This window comes from Lithobates pipiens, unplaced genomic scaffold, assembly GCF_037356315.1.
Source record: "Lithobates pipiens isolate NorthernLeopardFrog02 unplaced genomic scaffold, aLitPip1_a1.2 Scaffold_13, whole genome shotgun sequence".
Taxonomy (NCBI): domain Eukaryota; kingdom Metazoa; phylum Chordata; class Amphibia; order Anura; family Ranidae; genus Lithobates; species Lithobates pipiens.
In genome coordinates, this window is record NW_027507718.1 from 538,050,069 (window position 1) to 538,072,972 (window position 22,904).

General features: G+C 44.0%; 1 protein-coding gene across 2 annotated transcripts in view; it reads left to right on the forward strand.

Moving 5' to 3' along the window:
- LOC143975748 (matrix metalloproteinase-21-like) overlaps nt 1-22,904 on the forward strand; it is a 65,165-nt gene that overhangs the window by 35,805 nt on the left and 6,456 nt on the right. For both annotated transcript variants that reach the window (XM_077478261.1, XM_077478260.1), the window contains 4 exons: nt 10,140-10,279; nt 11,107-11,248; nt 20,920-21,171; nt 21,571-21,743. In XM_077478261.1, the coding sequence (XP_077334387.1) occupies nt 10,140-10,279; nt 11,107-11,248; nt 20,920-21,171; nt 21,571-21,743 (707 nt within the window). The remainder of the gene's footprint in view (nt 1-10,139; nt 10,280-11,106; nt 11,249-20,919; nt 21,172-21,570; nt 21,744-22,904) is intronic.

Genomic DNA, 22,904 nt, shown 5'->3' on the forward strand with positions numbered 1-22,904 from the left:
GGGACAAGTCAATATTAAGTATTAGTGTCCTGGGACAAGTCCTGGATGAAGTCATAGTATCCTGGGACAAGTCCTGGATGAAGTCATAGTATCCTGGGACAAGTCATAGATGAAATCATAGTATCCTGGGACAAGTCATGGATGAAGTCATAGTATCCTGGGGATAGGTCAAGATTAAGTATTAGTGTCCTGGGGACAAGTCATAGATGAAGTCATAGTATCCTGGGACAAGTCATAGATGAAGTCATAGTATCCTGGGTACAAGTCATAGATGAAGTCATAGTATCCTGGGGACAAGTCATAGATGAAGTCATAGTATCCTGGGTACAAGTCATAGATGAAGTCATAGTATCATGGGGACAAGTCATGGATGAAGTCATAGTGTCATGGGACAAGTCATAGATGAAGTCATAGTGTCATGGGACAAGTCATAGATGAAGTCATAGTGTCCTGGGGACAAGTCATAGATGAAGTCATAGTATCCTGGGGACAAGTCATAGATGAAGTCATAGTATCCTGGGACAAGTCATAGATGAAGTCATAGTATCCTGGGGACAAGTCATAGATGAAGTCATAGTGTCCTGGGGACAAGTCATAGATGAAGTCATAGTGTCCTGGGGACAAGTCATAGATGAAGTCATAGTGTCCTGGGACAAGTCATAGATGAAGTCATAGTGTCATGGGACAAGTCATAGATGAAGTCATAGTATCCTGGGACAAGTCATAGATGAAGTCATAGTATCCTGGGGACAAGTCATGGATGAAGTCATAGTATCCTGGGACAAGTCATAGATGAAGTCATAGTATCCTGGGACAAGTCATAGATGAAGTCATAGTATCCTGGGACAAGTCATGGATGAAGTCATAGTGTCCTGGGGACAAGTCATGGATGAAGTCATAGTATCCTGGGACAAGTCATAAATGAAGTCATAGTATCCTGGGGACAAGTCATAGATGAAGTCATAGTATCCTGGGGACAAGTCATGGATGAAGTCATAGTATCCTGGGACAAGTCATGGATGAAGTCATAGTACCCTGGGACAAGTCATAGATGAAGTCATAGTATCCTGGGACAAGTCATAGATGAAGTCATAGTATCCTGGGGACAAGTCATAGATGAAGTCATAGTATCCTGGGACAAGTCATAGATGAAGTCATAGTGTCCTGGGGACAAGTCATAGATGAAGTCATAGTGTCCTGGGACAAGTCATAGATGAAGTCATAGTGTCCTGGGGACAAGTCATAGATGAAGTCATAGTATCCTGGGGACAAGTCATAGATGAAGTCATAGTATCCTGGGACAAGTCATAGATGAAGTCATAGTATCCTGGGGACAAGTCATAGATGAAGTCATAGTGTCCTGGGGACAAGTCATAGATGAAGTCATAGTGTCCTGGGACAAGTCATAGATGAAGTCATAGTGTCATGGGACAAGTCATAGATGAAGTCATAGTATCCTGGGACAAGTCATGGATGAAGTCATAGTATCCTGGGGACAAGTCATAGATGAAGTCATAGTGTCCTGGGGACAAGTCATAGATGAAGTCATAGTGTCCTGGGACAAGTCATAGATGAAGTCATAGTGTCATGGGACAAGTCATAGATGAAGTCATAGTGTCCTGGGACAAGTCATAGATGAAGTCATAGTATCCTGGGACAAGTCATAGATGAAGTCATAGTGTCCTGGGGACAAGTCATAGATGAAGTCATAGTGTCCTGGGACAAGTCATAGATGAAGTCATAGTGTCCTGGGGACAAGTCATAGATGAAGTCATAGTATCCTGGGGACAAGTCATAGATGAAGTCATAGTATCCTGGGACAAGTCATAGATGAAGTCATAGTATCCTGGGGACAAGTCATAGATGAAGTCATAGTGTCCTGGGGACAAGTCATAGATGAAGTCATAGTGTCCTGGGACAAGTCATAGATGAAGTCATAGTGTCATGGGACAAGTCATAGATGAAGTCATAGTATCCTGGGACAAGTCATGGATGAAGTCATAGTATCCTGGGGACAAGTCATAGATGAAGTCATAGTGTCCTGGGGACAAGTCATAGATGAAGTCATAGTGTCCTGGGACAAGTCATAGATGAAGTCATAGTGTCATGGGACAAGTCATAGATGAAGTCATAGTATCCTGGGGACAAGTCATGGATGAAGTCATAGTATCCTGGGACAAGTCATAGATGAAGTCATAGTATCCTAGGACAAGTCATGGATGAAGTCATAGTGTCCTGGGGACAAGTCATGGATGAAGTTATAGTATCCTGGGGACAAGTCATGGATGAAGTCATAGTATCCTGGGACAAGTCATAGATGAAGTCATAGTATCCTGGGGACAAGTCATGGATGAAGTCATAGTATCCTGGGCCAAGTCATGGATGAAGTATTAGTGTCCTGGGGACAAGTCATGGATGAAGTCATAGTATCCTGGGGACAAGTCAATATTAAGTATTAGTGTCCTGGGACAAGTCATGGATGAAGTCATAGTATCCTGGGGATAGGTCAAGATTAAGTATTAGTGTCCTGGGGACAAGTCATGGATGAAGTCATAGTATCCTGGGGATAGGTCAAGATTAAGTATTAGTGTCCTGGGGACAAGTCATGGATGAAGTCATAGTGTCCTGGGGACAAGTCATAGGTGAAGTCATAGTATCCTGGGACAAGTCATAGATGAAGTCATAGTATCCTGGGGACAAGTCATAGATGAAGTCATAGTATCCTGGGGACAAGTCATAGATGAAGTCATAGTGTCCTGGGACAAGTCATAGATGAAGTCATAGTGTCCTGGGGACAAGTCATAGATGAAGTCATAGTATCCTGGGGACAAGTCATAGATGAAGTCATAGTATCCTGGGACAAGTCATAGATGAAGTCATAGTATCCTGGGGACAAGTCATAGATGAAGTCATAGTGTCCTGGGGACAAGTCATAGATGAAGTCATAGTGTCCTGGGACAAGTCATAGATGAAGTCATAGTGTCATGGGACAAGTCATAGATGAAGTCATAGTATCCTGGGACAAGTCATAGATGAAGTCATAGTATCCTGGGGACAAGTCATGGATGAAGTCATAGTATCCTGGGACAAGTCATAGATGAAGTCATAGTATCCTGGGACAAGTCATAGATGAAGTCATAGTATCCTGGGACAAGTCATGGATGAAGTCATAGTGTCCTGGGGACAAGTCATGGATGAAGTTATAGTATCCTGGGACAAGTCATGGATGAAGTCATAGTGTCCTGGGGACAAGTCATAGATGAAGTCATAGTATCCTGGGACAAGTCATGGATGAAGTCATAGTGTCCTGGGGACAAGTCATGGATGAAGTCATAGTATCCTGGGACAAGTCATAGATGAAGTCATAGTATCCTGGGGACAAGTCATAGATGAAGTCATAGTATCCTGGGGACAAGTCATGGATGAAGTCATAGTATCCTGGGACAAGTCATGGATGAAGTCATAGTACCCTGGGACAAGTCATAAATGAAGTCATAGTATCCTGGGGACAAGTCAATATTAAGTATTAGTGTCCTGGGACAAGTCCTGGATGAAGTCATAGTATCCTGGGACAAGTCCTGGATGAAGTCATAGTATCCTGGGACAAGTCATAGATGAAGTCATAGTATCCTGGGACAAGTCATGGATGAAGTCATAGTATCCTGGGGATAGGTCAAGATTAAGTATTAGTGTCCTGGGGACAAGTCATAGATGAAGTCATAGTATCCTGGGACAAGTCATAGATGAAGTCATAGTATCCTGGGTACAAGTCATAGATGAAGTCATAGTATCCTGGGGACAAGTCATAGATGAAGTCATAGTATCCTGGGTACAAGTCATAGATGAAGTCATAGTATCATGGGGACAAGTCATGGATGAAGTCATAGTGTCATGGGACAAGTCATAGATGAAGTCATAGTGTCATGGGACAAGTCATAGATGAAGTCATAGTGTCCTGGGGACAAGTCATAGATGAAGTCATAGTATCCTGGGGACAAGTCATAGATGAAGTCATAGTATCCTGGGACAAGTCATAGATGAAGTCATAGTATCCTGGGGACAAGTCATAGATGAAGTCATAGTGTCCTGGGGACAAGTCATAGATGAAGTCATAGTGTCCTGGGGACAAGTCATAGATGAAGTCATAGTGTCCTGGGACAAGTCATAGATGAAGTCATAGTGTCATGGGACAAGTCATAGATGAAGTCATAGTATCCTGGGACAAGTCATAGATGAAGTCATAGTATCCTGGGGACAAGTCATGGATGAAGTCATAGTATCCTGGGACAAGTCATAGATGAAGTCATAGTATCCTGGGACAAGTCATAGATGAAGTCATAGTATCCTGGGACAAGTCATGGATGAAGTCATAGTGTCCTGGGGACAAGTCATGGATGAAGTCATAGTATCCTGGGACAAGTCATAAATGAAGTCATAGTATCCTGGGGACAAGTCATAGATGAAGTCATAGTATCCTGGGGACAAGTCATGGATGAAGTCATAGTATCCTGGGACAAGTCATGGATGAAGTCATAGTACCCTGGGACAAGTCATAGATGAAGTCATAGTATCCTGGGACAAGTCATAGATGAAGTCATAGTATCCTGGGGACAAGTCATAGATGAAGTCATAGTATCCTGGGACAAGTCATAGATGAAGTCATAGTGTCCTGGGGACAAGTCATAGATGAAGTCATAGTGTCCTGGGACAAGTCATAGATGAAGTCATAGTGTCCTGGGGACAAGTCATAGATGAAGTCATAGTATCCTGGGGACAAGTCATAGATGAAGTCATAGTATCCTGGGACAAGTCATAGATGAAGTCATAGTATCCTGGGGACAAGTCATAGATGAAGTCATAGTGTCCTGGGGACAAGTCATAGATGAAGTCATAGTGTCCTGGGACAAGTCATAGATGAAGTCATAGTGTCATGGGACAAGTCATAGATGAAGTCATAGTATCCTGGGACAAGTCATAGATGAAGTCATAGTATCCTGGGGACAAGTCATGGATGAAGTCATAGTATCCTGGGACAAGTCATAGATGAAGTCATAGTATCCTGGGACAAGTCATGGATGAAGTCATAGTGTCCTGGGGACAAGTCATGGATGAAGTTATAGTATCCTGGGGACAAGTCATGGATGAAGTCATAGTATCCTGGGACAAGTCATAGATGAAGTCATAGTATCCTGGGGACAAGTCATGGATGAAGTCATAGTATCCTGGGCCAAGTCATGGATGAAGTATTAGTGTCCTGGGGACAAGTCATGGATGAAGTCATAGTATCCTGGGGACAAGTCAATATTAAGTATTAGTGTCCTGGGACAAGTCATGGATGAAGTCATAGTATCCTGGGGATAGGTCAAGATTAAGTATTAGTGTCCTGGGGACAAGTCATGGATGAAGTCATAGTATCCTGGGGATAGGTCAAGATTAAGTATTAGTGTCCTGGGGACAAGTCATGGATGAAGTCATAGTGTCCTGGGGACAAGTCATAGATGAAGTCATAGTATCCTGGGACAAGTCATAGATGAAGTCATAGTATCCTGGGGACAAGTCATAGATGAAGTCATAGTATCCTGGGGACAAGTCATAGATGAAGTCATAGTGTCCTGGGACAAGTCATAGATGAAGTCATAGTGTCCTGGGGACAAGTCATAGATGAAGTCATAGTATCCTGGGGACAAGTCATAGATGAAGTCATAGTATCCTGGGACAAGTCATAGATGAAGTCATAGTATCCTGGGGACAAGTCATAGATGAAGTCATAGTGTCCTGGGGACAAGTCATAGATGAAGTCATAGTGTCATGGGACAAGTCATAGATGAAGTCATAGTATCCTGGGACAAGTCATAGATGAAGTCATAGTATCCTGGGGACAAGTCATGGATGAAGTCATAGTATCCTGGGACAAGTCATAGATGAAGTCATAGTATCCTGGGACAAGTCATAGATGAAGTCATAGTATCCTGGGACAAGTCATGGATGAAGTCATAGTGTCCTGGGGACAAGTCATGGATGAAGTTATAGTATCCTGGGACAAGTCATGGATGAAGTCATAGTGTCCTGGGGACAAGTCATAGATGAAGTCATAGTATCCTGGGACAAGTCATGGATGAAGTCATAGTGTCCTGGGGACAAGTCATGGATGAAGTCATAGTATCCTGGGACAAGTCATAGATGAAGTCATAGTATCCTGGGGACAAGTCATAGATGAAGTCATAGTATCCTGGGGACAAGTCATGGATGAAGTCATAGTATCCTGGGACAAGTCATGGATGAAGTCATAGTACCCTGGGACAAGTCATAAATGAAGTCATAGTATCCTGGGGACAAGTCAATATTAAGTATTAGTGTCCTGGGACAAGTCAATATTAAGTATTAGTGTCCTGGGACAAGTCATGGATGAAGTCATAGTATCCTGGGGATAGGTCAAGATTAAGTATTAGTGTCCTGGGGACAAGTCATAGATGAAGTCATAGTATCCTGGGACAAGTCATGGATGAAGTTATAGTATCCTGGGACAAGTCATAGATGAAGTCATAGTATCCTGGGACAAGTCATAGATAAAGTCATAGTATCCTGGGACAAGTCATAGATGAAGTCATAGTATCCTGGGGACAAGTCATAGATGAAGTCATAGTATCCTGGGTACAAGTCATAGATGAAGTCATAGTATCATGGGGACAAGTCATGGATGAAGTCATAGTATCATGGGGACAAGTCATAGATGAAGTCATAGTATCCTGGGGACAAGTCATAGATGAAGTCATAGTGTCCTGGGGACAAGTCATGGATGAAGTCATAGTATCCTGGGGACAAGTCATAGATGAAGTCATAGTATCCTGGGGACAAGTCATAGATGAAGTCATAGTGTCCTGGGGACAAGTCATGGATGAAGTCATAGTATCCTGGGACAAGTCATGGATGAAGTCATAGTATCCTGGGGACAAGTCAATATTAAGTATTAGTGTCCTGGGACAAGTCATGGATGAAGTCATAGTATCCTGGGGATAGGTCAAGATTAAGTATTAGTGTCCTGGGGACAAGTCATGGATGAAGTCATAGTATCCTGGGGATAAGTCAAGATTAAGTATTAGTGTCCTGGGGACAAGTCATAGATGAAGTCATAGTATCCTGGGACAAGTCATGGATGAAGTTATAGTATCCTGGGACAAGTCATGGATGAAGTTATAGTATCCTGGGACAAGTCATAGATGAAGTCATAGTATCCTGGGACAAGTCATAGATGAAGTCATAGTATCCTGGGGACAAGTCATAGATGAAGTCATAGTATCCTGGGTACAAGTCATAGATGAAGTCATAGTATCATGGGGACAAGTCATGGATGAAGTCATAGTATCATGGGGACAAGTCATAGATGAAGTCATAGTATCCTGGGGACAAGTCATGGATGAAGTCATAGTATCCTGGGACAAGTCATGGATGAAGTCATAGTATCCTGGGACAAGTCATGGATGAAGTCATAGTATCCTGGGACAAGTCATGGATGAAGTCATAGTATCCTGGGACAAGTCATAGATGAAGTCATAGTATCCTGGGGATAGGTCAAGATTAAGTATTAGTGTCCTGGGGACAAGTCATGGATGAAGTCATAGTATCCTGGGGATAAGTCAAGATTAAGTATTAATGTCCTGGGGACAAGTCATGGATGAAGTTATAGTATCCTGGGGACAAGTCATGGATGAAGTCATAGTATCCTGGGGACAAGTCATGGATTAAGTCGTAGTATCCCGGGGACAAGTCATGGATGAAGTCATAGTATCCTGGGACAAGTCATAGATGAAGTCATAGTATCCTGGGACAAGTCATAGATGAAGTCATAGTATCCTGGGGACAAGTCATAGATGAAGTCATAGTATCCTGGGGACAAGTCATAGATGAAGTCATAGTGTCCTGGGGACAAGTCATAGATGAAGTCATAGTGTCCTGGGGACAAGTCATAGATGAAGTCATAGTATCCTGGGGACAAGTCATAGATGAAGTCATAGTATCCTGGGACAAGTCATAGATGAAGTCATAGTATCCTGGGGACAATTCATGGATGAAGTCATAGTATCCTGGGACAAGTCATAGATGAAGTCATAGTATCCTGTTGACAAGTCATAGATGAAGTCATAGTATCCTGGGACAAGTCATGGATGAAGTCATAGTGTCCTGGGGACAAGTCATGGATGAAGTCATAGTATCCTGGGGACAAGCCATAGATGAAGTCATAGTATCCTGGGACAAGTCATAGATGAAGTCATAGTATCCTGGGACAAGTCATGGATGAAGTCATAGTATCCTGGGGATAGGTCGAGATTAAGTATTAGTGTCCTGGGGACAAGTCATAGATGAAGTCATAGTATCCTGGGACAAGTCATGGATGAAGTCATAGTATCCTGGGGATAGGTCAAGATTAAGTATTAGTGTCCTGGGGACAAGTCATGGATGAAGTTATAGTATCCTGGGACAAGTCATAGATGAAGTCATAGTATCCTGGGTACAAGTCATAGATGAAGTCATAGTATCCTGTTGACAAGTCATGGATGAAGTCATAGTATCCTGGGACAAGTCATAGATGAAGTCATAGTATCCTGGGGACAAGTTATGGATGAAGTCATAGTATCCTGGGACAAGTCATAGATGAAGTCATAGTGTCCTGGGGACAAGTCATGGATGAAGTCATAGTATCCTGGGGACAAGTCATAGATGAAGTCATAGTATCCTGGGGACAAGTCATGCATGAAGTCATAGTATCCTGGGGACAAGTCATAGATGAAGTCATGGTGTCCTGGGGACAAGTCATAGATGAAGTCATAGTATCCTGGGTACAAGTCATAGATGAAGTCATAGTATCCTGTTGACAAGTCATGGATGAAGTCATAGTATCCTGGGACAAGTCATAGATGAAGTCATAGTATCCTGGGGACAAGTTATGGATGAAGTCATAGTATCCTGGGGACAAGTCATAGATGAAGTCATAGTATCCTGGGACAAGTCATAGATGAAGTCATAGTGTCCTGGGGACAAGTCATGGATGAAGTCATAGTATCCTGGGGACAAGTCATAGATGAAGTCATAGTATCCTGGGACAAGTCATAGATGAAGTCATAGTGTCCTGGGACAAGTCATGGATGAAGTCATAGTATCCTGGGACAAGTCATAGATGAAGTCATAGTGTCCTGGGACAAGTCATGGATGAAGTCATAGTATCCTGGGGACAAGTCATAGATGAAGTCATAGTATCCTGGGACAAGTCATAGATGAAGTCATAGTGTCCTGGGGACAAGTCATGGATGAAGTCATAGTATCCTGGGGACAAGTCATAGATGAAGTCATGGTGTCCTGGGGACAAGCCATAGATGAAGTCATAGTGTCCTGGGACAAGTCATAGATGAAGTCATAGTATCCTGGGGACAAGCCATAGATGAAGTCATAGTGTCCTGGGACAAGTCATAGATGAAGTCATAGTGTCCTGGGGACAAGTCATGGATGAAGTCATAGTATCCTGGGGACAAGTTGTGGATGAAGTATTATGCCCCGAATACATCGGAAATTCCACCAGCAAAAGTCGGATGTGAGCTTTTGGTCGGAAATTCCAACTGTGTCTATGCTCCATCGGACTTTTGCTGGCGGAATTCTCGGCAGAAAAAGATTGAGAGCAGGTTCTCAATTTTTCGGTCAGAAAAAGTTCAGATCGGAGGTTCTGATTGTCTGTACCTATTCGGACGAGCAAAATTCCTACGCATGCTCGGAAACACTTTGACGCACGCTCTGAAGCATTGAACTTCATTTTCTCGGCTCGTCGTAGTGTTGTACGTCACCGCGTTCTTGGCGGTCAAACGCTCTGAGAACTTTTGTGTGACCGTGTGTATGCAAGCCAAGCTTGAGTGGAATTCCATCGGAAAAAACAAGTTTTTTCTGACAGAAAATCGGCTCATGTGTCCTGGGGACAAGCCAGAGATATAGTTAGTGTCATACACAGCCTCGTTATTGTAAGATCTAATCTGCACAGTTCATTGCTGCAATAAAGCACACTATGTCTATTGAAGTCCGATGATGGCTGATGGTCCACAAGGTGCAGATTTACTGACTCTCAATGTTATTGTCTTCCCAATCATTTTTTCTTCCAGGCCGCCATCTTGGCTGCTCTCAGCTCTTTGATGGGATGGGCAGGGAGTTCGCTCACGCCTGGCAACTTGGTGACATTCATTTTGATGATGATGAACATTTTGTGCCCCCGAACAGTGAGCAGGGGATCAGTCTCCTGAAGGTGAGAGGAGCATAATGCTCTTATTACTGGGTATGGGTCCAAATCCACACAGTCTTGGACTGGGCAGAGATCTGAATAGCTGTAGGACAAATACGAGACATTAGAAACCTGCAACAGCTGCCTCCAAACCTGACCTCTACAGCAAGGCAATTCCTATATTTAAAGGCTTTGTCCACCCAAGAATGGCCTTTCACTTATAGGTGAAGCACATTGGGCTGGGTCTTTCCATGGCTTCTTTTTTGTCTTGGAGCCTCCAGTGAGGAGACCTCCTGAGAATACATTTTTGCTTTGTTTCTCGGGGGAATTCCATGAGATTCATGATAAGTCCAACTGGCAGACTTGGAGGCCTTCATAATGGCCACAGCCGGGGTGCAGACCTAAGGATTCAGGGATCTCACCCTTAGAGCTAGTTTTGGGTCTACATTACTCATGAGGACAGAGGGGACACACAGTGCAGTTATTGACCAATGTCACATACAGTATCTCACAAAAGTAAGTACGCCCCTTACATTTTTGTAAATCTTTTCTTCTCATGTGACAACACTGAAGAAATGACACTTGTCTACAACGTAAAGTAGTGAGTGTACAGCTTGTATAACAGTGTAAATTTCCTGTCCCCTCAAAAGTCAACCAAAGTCAGTACTATACAATAGTTACTAAGGTTGAATAAAGACACCAGTCCATCGAGTTCAACCTGACTGAGTGTCCACACAATACTTACAAAGATGTGATTGATGGGGTGTACTTACTTTTGTCAGATACTGTATATTATACGCTTGGCAGGTGTTCCATTTCTGTGGTGTTCAGTACATGTGTGTCTCTTGCAGGTGGCGGTACACGAGATTGGACATGTCCTGGGCCTCAGTCACATGAACGAGGTGATGTCTGTCATGCAGCCGAGCTACATTCCAGCCAATAGTAAGATGGAGCTGGACATGGCTGATCGCCGGGCCATTCAGAAGATTTATGGTGAGTGATGAGCCTGGACAATACAAAAATACAGATCCCACTGGATCATATATATCATAGTCCGAAGCTTTACACATCCCACCAGAAAATAATCTCTATAGTCGGCAGATTTACAGATCCCACCAGATCCTCTTCAACATTGTCTACAGACTTACAGATCTTACCAGATAATAAACACCATAGTCTGGATCTTTACAGATCCTTCCAGATCACCTTCACCATAGTCTGTAGGTTTACAGATACCACCAAATCATAATTATCATAGTCTGGAGATTTATAGATCCCACCAGAACACACCCTCCACCATCAGAAGATTCTCCGATTCTTTCAGATCAACTTTACACTAGACGGCAGATTAAAAGATCTTACCACTATAGTATTCAGGTCTACGTCTCCCACCAGATCACCTTCACCATAGTATTCAGGTCTACATCTCCCACCAGATCACCTTCACCATAGTATTCAGGTCTACATCTCCCACCAGATCACCTTCACCATAGTATTCAGGTCTACATCTCCCACCAGATCACCTTCACCATAGTATTCAGGTCTACATCTCCCACCAGATCACCTTCACCATAGTATTCAGGCCTACATCTCCCACCAGATCACCCTCACCATAGTATTCAGGTCTACATCTCCCACCAGATCACCTTCACCATAGTATTCAGGTCTACATCTCCCACCAGATCACCTTCACCATAGTATTCAGGTCTACATCTCCCACCAGATCACCTTCACCATAGTATTCAGGTCTACATCTCCCACCAGATCACCCTCACCATAGTATTCAGGTCTACATCTCCCACCAGATCACCTTCACCATAGTATTCAGGTCTACATCTCCCACCAGATCACCTTCACCATAGTATTCAGGTCTACATCTCCCACCAGATCATCTTCACTATAGTATTCAGGTCTACATCTCCCACCAGATCATCTTCACCATAGTAATCAGGTCTACATCTCCCACCAGATCACCTTCACCATAGTATTCAGGTCTACATCTCCCACCAGATCACCTTCACCATAGTAATCAGGTCTACATCTCCCACCAGATCACCTTCACCATAGTATTCAGGTCTACATCTCCCACCAGATCATCTTCACCATAGTAATCAGGTCTACATCTCCCACCAGATCACCTTCACCATAGTATTCAGGTCTACATCTCCCACCAGATCACCTTCACCATAGTATTCAGGTCTACATCTCCCACCAGATCACCTTCACCATAGTATTTAGGTCTACATCTCCCGCCAGATCACCTTCACCATAGTATTCAGGTCTACATCTCCCACCAGATCACCTTCACCATAGTATTCAGGTCTACATCTCCCACCAGATCACCTTCACCATAGTATTCAGGTCTACATCTCCCACCAGATCACCTTCACCATAGTATTCAGGTCTACATCTCCCACCAGATCACCCTCACCATAGTATTCAGGTCTACATCTCCCACCAGATCATCTTCACTATAGTATTCAGGTCTACATCTCCCACCAGATCACCTTCACCATAGTATTCAGGTCTACATCTCCCACCAGATCACCTTCACCATAGTAATCAGGTCTACATCTCCCACCAGATCATCTTCACCATAGTATTCAGGTCTACATCTCCCACCAGATCACCTTCACCATAGTATTCAGGTCTACATCTCCCACCAGATCACCTTCACCATAGTATTTAGGTCTACATCTCCCGCCAGATCACCTTCACCATAGTATTCAGGTCTACATCTCCCACCAGATCACCTTCACCATAGTATTCAGGTCTACATCTCCCACCAGATCACCTTCACCATAGTATTCAGGTCTACATCTCCCACCAGATCACCTTCACCATAGTATTCAGGTCTACGTCTCCCACCAGATCACCCTCACCATAGTATTCAGGTCTACATCTATCACCAGATCACCTTCACCATAGTATTCAGGTCTACATCTCCCACCAGATCACCTTCACCATAGTATTCAGGTCTACATCTATCACCAGATCATCTTCACCATAGTATTCAGGTCTACATCTATCACCAGATCATCTTCACCATAGTATTCAGGTCTACATCTCCCACCAGATCACCTTCACCATAGTATTCAGGTCTACATCTCCCACCAGATCATCTTCACCATAGTATTCAGGTCTACATCTATCACCAGATCACCTTCACCATAGTATTCAGGTCTACATCTCCCACCAGATCACCTTCACCATAGTATTCAGGTCTACATCTATCACCAGATCACCTTCACCATAGTATTCAGGTCTACATCTCCCACCAGATCACCTTCACCATAGTATTCAGGTCTACATCTATCACCAGATCATCTTCACCATAGTATTCAGGTCTACATCTATCACCAGATCATCTTCACCATAGTATTCAGGTCTACATCTCCCACCAGATCACCTTCACCATAGTATTTAGGTCTACATCTCCCACCAGATCACCTTCACCATAGTATTCAGGTCTACATCTCCCACCAGATCACCTTCACCATAGTATTCAGGTCTACATCTCCCACCAGATCATCTTCACCATAGTATTCAGGTCTACATCTCCCACCAGATCACCTTCACCATAGTATTCAGGTCTACATCTCCCACCAGATCACCTTCACCATAGTATTCAGGTCTACATCTCCCACCAGATCACCTTCACCATAGTATTCAGGTCTACATCTCCCACCAGATCACCTTCAGCATAGTATTCAGGTCTACATCTCCCACCAGATCACCTTCACCATAGTATTCAGGTCTACATCTCCCACCAGATCACCCTCACCATAGTATTCAGGTCTACATCTATCACCAGATCATCTTCACCATAGTATTCAGGTCTACATCTATCACCAGATCATCTTCACCATAGTATTCAGGTCTACATCTATCACCAGATCATCTTCACCATAGTATTCAGGTCTACATCTCCCACCAGATCACCTTCACCATAGTATTTAGGTCTACATCTCCCACCAGATCACCTTCACCATAGTATTCAGGTCTACATCTCCCACCAGATCATCTTCACCATAGTATTCAGGTCTACATCTCCCACCAGATCACCTTCAGCATAGTATTCAGGTCTACATCTCCCACCAGATCACCTTCACCATAGTATTCAGGTCTACATCTCCCACCAGATCACCCTCACCATAGTATTCAGGTCTACATCTATCACCAGATCACCTTCACCATAGTATTCAGGTCTACATCTCCCACCAGATCACCTTCACCATAGTATTCAGGTCTACATCTCCCACCAGATCACCTTCACCATAGTAATCAGGTCTACATCTCCCGCCAGATCACCTTCACCATAGTATTCAGGTCTACATCTCCCACCAGATCACCTTCACCATAGTATTCAGGTCTACATCTCCCACCAGATCACCTTCACCATAGTATTCAGGTCTACATCTCCCACCAGATCACCTTCACCATAGTATTCAGGTCTACGTCTCCCACCAGATCACCCTCACCATAGTATTCAGGTCTACATCTATCACCAGATCACCTTCACCATAGTATTCAGGTCTACATCTCCCACCAGATCACCTTCACCATAGTATTCAGGTCTACATCTATCACCAGATCATCTTCACCATAGTATTCAGGTCTACATCTATCACCAGATCATCTTCACCATAGTATTCAGGTCTACATCTCCCACCAGATCACCTTCACCATAGTATTCAGGTCTACATCTCCCACCAGATCATCTTCACCATAGTATTCAGGTCTACATCTATCACCAGATCACCTTCACCATAGTATTCAGGTCTACATCTCCCACCAGATCACCTTCACCATAGTATTCAGGTCTACATCTATCACCAGATCACCTTCACCATAGTATTCAGGTCTACATCTCCCACCAGATCACCTTCACCATAGTATTCAGGTCTACATCTATCACCAGATCATCTTCACCATAGTATTCAGGTCTACATCTATCACCAGATCATCTTCACCATAGTATTCAGGTCTACATCTCCCACCAGATCACCTTCACCATAGTATTCAGGTCTACATCTCCCACCAGATCATCTTCACCATAGTATTCAGGTCTACATCTCCCACCAGATCACCTTCACCATAGTATTCAGGTCTACATCTCCCACCAGATCACCTTCAGCATAGTATTCAGGTCTACATCTCCCACCAGATCACCTTCACCATAGTATTCAGGTCTACATCTCCCACCAGATCATCTTCACCATAGTATTCAGGTCTACATCTCCCACCAGATCACCTTCACCATAGTATTCAGGTCTACATCTCCCACCAGATCACCTTCACCATAGTATTCAGGTCTACATCTATCACCAGATCACCTTCACCATAGTATTCAGGTCTACATCTCCCACCAGATCACCTTCACCATAGTATTCAGGTCTACATCTATCACCAGATCACCTTCACCATAGTATTCAGGTCTACATCTCCCACCAGATCACCTTCACCATAGTATTCAGGTCTACATCTATCACCAGATCATCTTCACCATAGTATTCAGGTCTACATCTATCACCAGATCATCTTCACCATAGTATTCAGGTCTACATCTCCCACCAGATCACCTTCACCATAGTATTCAGGTCTACATCTCCCACCAGATCATCTTCACCATAGTATTCAGGTCTACATCTCCCACCAGATCACCTTCACCATAGTATTCAGGTCTACATCTCCCACCAGATCACCTTCAGCATAGTATTCAGGTCTACATCTCCCACCAGATCACCCTCACCATAGTATTCAGGTCTACATCTATCACCAGATCACCTTCACCATAGTATTCAGGTCTACATCTCCCACCAGATCACCTTCACCATAGTATTCAGGTCTACATCTCCCACCAGATCACCTTCACCATAGTATTCAGGTCTACATCTCCCACCAGATCACCTTCACCATAGTATTCAGGTCTACATCTCCCACCAGATCACCTTCACCATAGTATTCAGGTCTACGTCTCCCACCAGATCACCTTCACCATAGTATTCAGGTCTATATCTCCCACCAGATCATCTTCACCATAGTATTCAGGTCTACATCTCCCACCAGATCATCTTCACCATAGTATTCAGGTCTACATCTCCCACCAGATCACCTTCACCATAGTATTCAGGTCTACATCTCCCACCAGATCACCTTCACCATAGTATTCAGGTCTACATCTCCCACCAGATCACCCTCACCATAGTATTCAGGTCTACATCTCCCACCAGATCACCTTCACCATAGTATTCAGGTCTACATCTCCCACCAGATCACCCTCACCATAGTATTCAGGTCTACATCTCCCACCAAATCACCTTCACCATAGTATTCAGGTCTACATCTCCCACCAGATCATCTTCACCATAGTATTCAGGTCTACATCTCCCACCAGATCACCTTCACCATAGTATTCAGGTCTACATCTCCCACCAGATCATCTTCACCATAGTATTCAGGTCTACATCTCCCACCAGATCATCTTCACCATAGTATTCAGGTCTACATCTATCACCAGATCACCTTCACCATAGTATTCAGGTCTACATCTCCCACCAGATCATCTTCACTATAGTATTCAGGTCTACATCTCCCACCAGATCACCTTCACCATAGTATTCAGGTCTACATCTCCCACCAGATCACCCTCACCATAGTATTCAGGTCTACATCTCCCACCAGATCATCTTCACCATAGTATTCAGGTCTACATCTCCCACCAGATCATCTTCACCATAGTATTCAGGTCTACATCTATCACCAGATCATCTTCACCATAGTATTCAGGTCTACATCTCCCACCAGATCACCCTCACCATAGTATTCAGGTCTACATCTCCCACCAGATCACCTTCACCATAGTATTCAGGTCTACATCTCCCACCAGATCACCCTCACCATAGTATTCAGGTCTACATCTCCCACCAGATCACCCTCACCATAGTATTCAGGTCTACATCTCCCACCAGATCACCTTCACCATAGTATTCAGGTCTACATCTCCCACCAGATCACCTTCACCATAGTATTCAGGTCTACATCTCCCACCAGATCACCTTCACCATAGTATTCAGGTCTACATCTCCCACCAGATCACATTCACCATAGTATTCAGGTCTACATCTCCCACCAGATCATCTTCACCATAGTATTCAGGTCTACATCTCCCACCAGATCACCTTCACCATAGTATTCAGGTCTACATCTATCACCAGATCATCTTCACCATAGTATTCAGGTCTACATCTCCCACCAGATCATCTTCACCATAGTATTCAGGTCTACATCTCCCACCAGATCATCTTCACCATAGTATTCAGGTCTACATCTCCCACCAGATCACCCTCACCATAGTATTCAGGTCTACATCTCCCACCAGATCATCTTCACCATAGTATTCAGGTCTACATCTCCCACCAGATCACCTTCACCATAGTATTCAGGTCTACATCTATCACCAGATCATCTTCACCATAATATTCAGGTCTACATCTCCCACCAAATCACCTTCACCATAGTATTCAGGTCTACATCTCCCACCAGATCATCTTCACCATAGTATTCAGGTCTACATCTCCCACCAGATCATCTTCACCATAGTATTCAGGTCTACATCTCCCACCAGATCATCTTCACCATAGTATTCAGGTCTACATCTCCCACCAGATCACCTTCACCATAGAATTCAGGTCTACATCTCCCACCAGATCATCTTCACCATAGTATTCAGGTCTACATCTCCCACCAGATCATCTTCACCATAGTATTCAGGTCTACATCTCCCACCAGATCATCTTCACCATAGTATTCAGGTCTACATCTCCCACCAGATCACCCTCACCATAGTATTCAGGTCTACGTCTCCCACCAGATCACCCTCACCATAGTATTCAGGTCTACATCTCCCACCAGATCATCTTCACCATAGTATTCAGGTCTACATCTCCCACCAGATCACCTTCACCATAGTATTCAGGTCTACATCTCCCACCAGATCACCTTCACCATAGTATTCAGGTCTAAATCTCCCACCAGATCACCTTCACCATAGTATTCAGGTCTAAATCTCCCACCAGATCATCTTCCCCATAGTATTCAGGTCTAAATCTCCCACCAGATCATCTTCACCATAGTATTCAGGTCTACATCTCCCACCAGATCACCTTCACCATAGTATTCAGGTCTAAATCTCCCACCAGATCACCTTCACCATAGTATTCAGGTCTACATCTCCCACCAGATCACCTTCACCATAGTATTCAGGTCTACATCTCCCACCAGATCATCTTCACCATAGTATTCAGGTCTACATCTCCCACCAGATCACCTTCACCATAGTATTCAGGTCTACATCTCCCACCAGATCATCTTCACCATAGTATTCAGGTCTACATCTCCCACCAGATCACCTTCACCATAGTATTCAGGTCTAAATCTCCCACCAGATCACCTTCAGCATAGTATTCAGATCTACATCTCCCACCAGATCACCTTCACCAGAGTATTCAGGTCTACATCTCCCACCAGATCACCTTCACCATAGTATTCAGGTCTACATCTCCCACCAGATCATCTTCACCATAGTATTCAGGTCTACATCTCCTACCAGATCACCTTCACCATAGTATTCAGGTCTACATCTCCCACCAGATCATCTTCATCATAGTATTCAGGTCTACGTCTCCCACCAAATCACCTTCACCATAGTATTCAGGTCTACATCTCCCACCAGATCACCCTCACCATAGTATTCAGGTCTACATCTCCCACCAGATCATCTTCATCATAGTATTCAGGTCTACATCTCCCACCAGATCACCTTCACCATAGTATTCAGGTCTACATCTCCCACCAGATCACCTTCACCATAGTATTCAGGTCTACATCTCCCACCAGATCACCTTCACCATAGTATTCAGGTCTACATCTCCCACCAGATCACCTTCACCATAGTATTCAGGTCTACATCTCCCACCAGATCATCTTCACCATAGTATTCAGGTCTACATCTCCCACCAGATCATCTTCACCATAGTATTCAGGTCTACATCTCCCACCAGATCACCTTCACCATAGTATTCAGGTCTACATCTCCCACCAGATCATCTTCACCATAGTATTCAGGTCTACATCTCCCACCAGATCACCTTCACCATAGTATTCAGGTCTACATCTCCCACCAGATCACCTTCACCATAGTATTCAGGTCTACATCTCCCACCAGATCACCCTCACCATAGTATTCAGGTCTACATCTCCCACCAGATCACCCTCACCATAGTATTCAGGTCTACATCTCCCACCAGATCACCTTCACCATAGTATTCAGGTCTACATCTCCCACCAGATCATCCTCACCATAGTATTCAGGTCTACATCTCCCACCAGATCACCTTCACCATAGTATTCAGGTCTACATCTCCCACCAGATCACCTTCACCATAGTATTTAGGTCTACATCTCCCACCAGATCACCTTCACCATAGTATTCAGGTCTACATCTCCCACCAGATCATCTTCACCATAGTATTCAGGTCTACATCTCCCACCAGATCATCCTCACCATAGTATTCAGGTCTACATCTCCCACCAGATCACCTTCACCATAGTATTCAGGTCTACATCTCCCACCAGATCACCTTCACCATAGTATTTAGGTCTACATCTCCCACCAGATCATCTTCACCATAGTATTCAGGTCTACATCTATCACCAGATCATCTTCACCATAGTATTCAGGTCTACATCTCCCACCAGATCATCTTCACCATAGTATTCAGGTCTACATCTCCCACCAGATCACCTTCACCATAGTATTTAGGTCTACATCTCCCACCAGATCACCTTCACCATAGTATTCAGGTCTACATCTCCCACCAGATCACCTTCACCATAGTATTCAGGTCTACATCTCCCACCAGATCACCTTCACCATAGTATTCAGGTCTACATCTATCACCAGATCATCTTCACCATAGTATTCAGGTCTACATCTCCCACCAGATCATCTTCACCATAGTATTCAGGTCTACATCTCCGCCCAGATCACCCTCACCATAGTATTCAGGTCTACATCTCCCACCAGATCACCTTCACCATAGTATTAAGGTCTACATCTCCCACCAGATCACCTTCACCATAGTATTCAGGTCTACATCTCCCACCAGATCACCTTCACCATAGTATTCAGGTCTACATCTCCCACCAGATCACCTTCACCATAGTATTCAGGTCTACATCTATCACCAGATCATCTTCACCATAGTATTCAGGTCTACATCTCCCACCAGATCATCTTCACCATAGTATTCAGGTCTACATCTCCGCCCAGATCACCCTCACCATAGTATTCAGGTCTACATCTCCCACCAGATCACCTTCACCATAGTATTAAGGTCTACATCTCCCACCAGATCACCTTCACCATAGTATTCAGGTCTACATCTCCCACCAGATCACCTTCACCATAGTATTCAGGTCTACATCTCCCACCAGATCACCTTCACCATAGTATTCAGGTCTACATCTCCCACCAGATCATCTTAGTCTGCAGGTTTATGGATCCCACCAAATCTCCTTCACCATACAGTATGGATATTGTTTCTGTATGTGTCAGCTGATTACCTGTGTGATATGTCTGAACTTTGTGTTTTTTCACACAGGTCGTTGTTCTGGTCGGTTCAACGCGGTATTTGATTGGGTGCGCAAAGATGACTTTGTTCCGGGTAGTTGGGTTTTCCAGACGTTTTTCTTCAGGAAAGGCTGGTACTGGATGTATGAAAACCGCAGTAACCGGACACGGTACAGAGACCCCCGGAAACTGGCCAGCGGCTGGAATGGCATCCCCTCTTCCAACATTGATGCCTTCGTTCATATATGGGCACGGGACAAAGACCTGACCCTCTTTTTTAAAGGTAGGAGGATTTTACTCCCAATAATGCCGATTTAAAGGAATTGAAAAAGCAAATCTCCATTATAGATACAGTCTGGAAGGTTAAATCTTCGGGTTTCCAGTAGCTCTTGGTGACTTGTGACACTTGGATCTCTACTCATGACTCTGGTTCCACCAGCCTTGGAGCTTTGTGTGTTCCCACTCACCTTGGGGCGTTCCCACTTCTCCTAGTGAGCTTTCCATCTCAGGGATGGTGGGGCCCTGATAGTGGGCTCAGAAGATGCTTAGACTTGGGAATTTGCTGCTAATAACCAACCTAACCTTAACTCTGTACCTAACATTACAGCCCTAACCCTGACACTACAGTCATACACAGCCCTAATTAGTGATTCGTTTTCTCCAATCATATTCTCCTCTCCAGGTACTCAATACTGGCGCTATGACAATGAGAATGATCGGGCTTATAAACAGGACCCTGAGGGAATAACTTATCCCCGACTCATCTCCGAAGGCTTTCCTGGCATCACCGGTCCCATTGACACAGCATTTTATGACCGCAGGGATAAAAATGTCTATTTCTTCCGAGGTAGAAATGTGAGTAAACTCACCAAACATGATGAAACCTAATGACCCCACCATGCTGCCTTTTTTCTCCTTCATTTTATCCCTTTAGTCAATTCAAGAACATAAACTGAATAAACTCCCAAGGTTGTCTACAGGTCACAAAGACTAGTCTTCACTAAACTTAATCCCAAAGCCAGACTTCCAATTCCAAATCCAGCGCTTATCTATAGCTCTGTACCTAACCCTACAGCCATAACTTTGACCCAACAGCCCTAACCCTGACCTTTTGACCCTAACCATAGACAAACATTCCTAAGGATAACCCTACAGCCCTAACCATAACCAAACAGTTCTAATGATAAGCCAACATCCCTAATCAGAACTCTGCAACCTTAACCCTGACCCAAAAGCTGTAATCCTGACCCTACAGCCCTAACCATAGACATACATTCCTAATGATAACCCTACAGCCATGACCTTGACCTAACAGCTCCAACCCCGAGCTCACAACCATAACCATAACCAAACAGTTCTAATGATAACTCAACATCCCTAATCAGAACTTTACAACCTTAACCCTGACCCAAAAGCTGTAATCCTGACCCTACAGCCCTAACCATAGACATACATTCCTAATGATAACCCTACAGCCATGACCTTAACCTAACAGCTCCAACCCTGAGCTTACAACCATAACCAAACAGTTCTAATGATAAGCCAACATCCCTAATCAGAACTCTGCAACCTTAACCCTGACCCAAAAGCTGTAATCCTGACCCTACAGCCCTAACCATAGACATACATTCCTAATGATAACCCTAAAGTCATGACCTTGACCTAACAGCTCCAACCCCGAGCTCACAACCATAACCATAACCAAACAGTTCTAATGATAACTCAACATCCCTAATCAGAACTTTACAACCTTAACCCTGACCCAAAAGCTGTAATCCTGACCCTACAGCCCTAACCATAGACATACATTCCTAATGATAACCCTACAGCCATGACCTTAACCTAACAGCTCCAACCCTGAGCTTACAACCATAACCAAACAGTTCTAATGATAAGCCAACATCCCTAATCAGAACTCTGCAACCTTAACCCTGACCCAAAAGCTGTAATCCTGACCTTACAGCCCTAACCATAGACATACATTCCTAACGATAACCCTAAAGCCATGACCTTGAC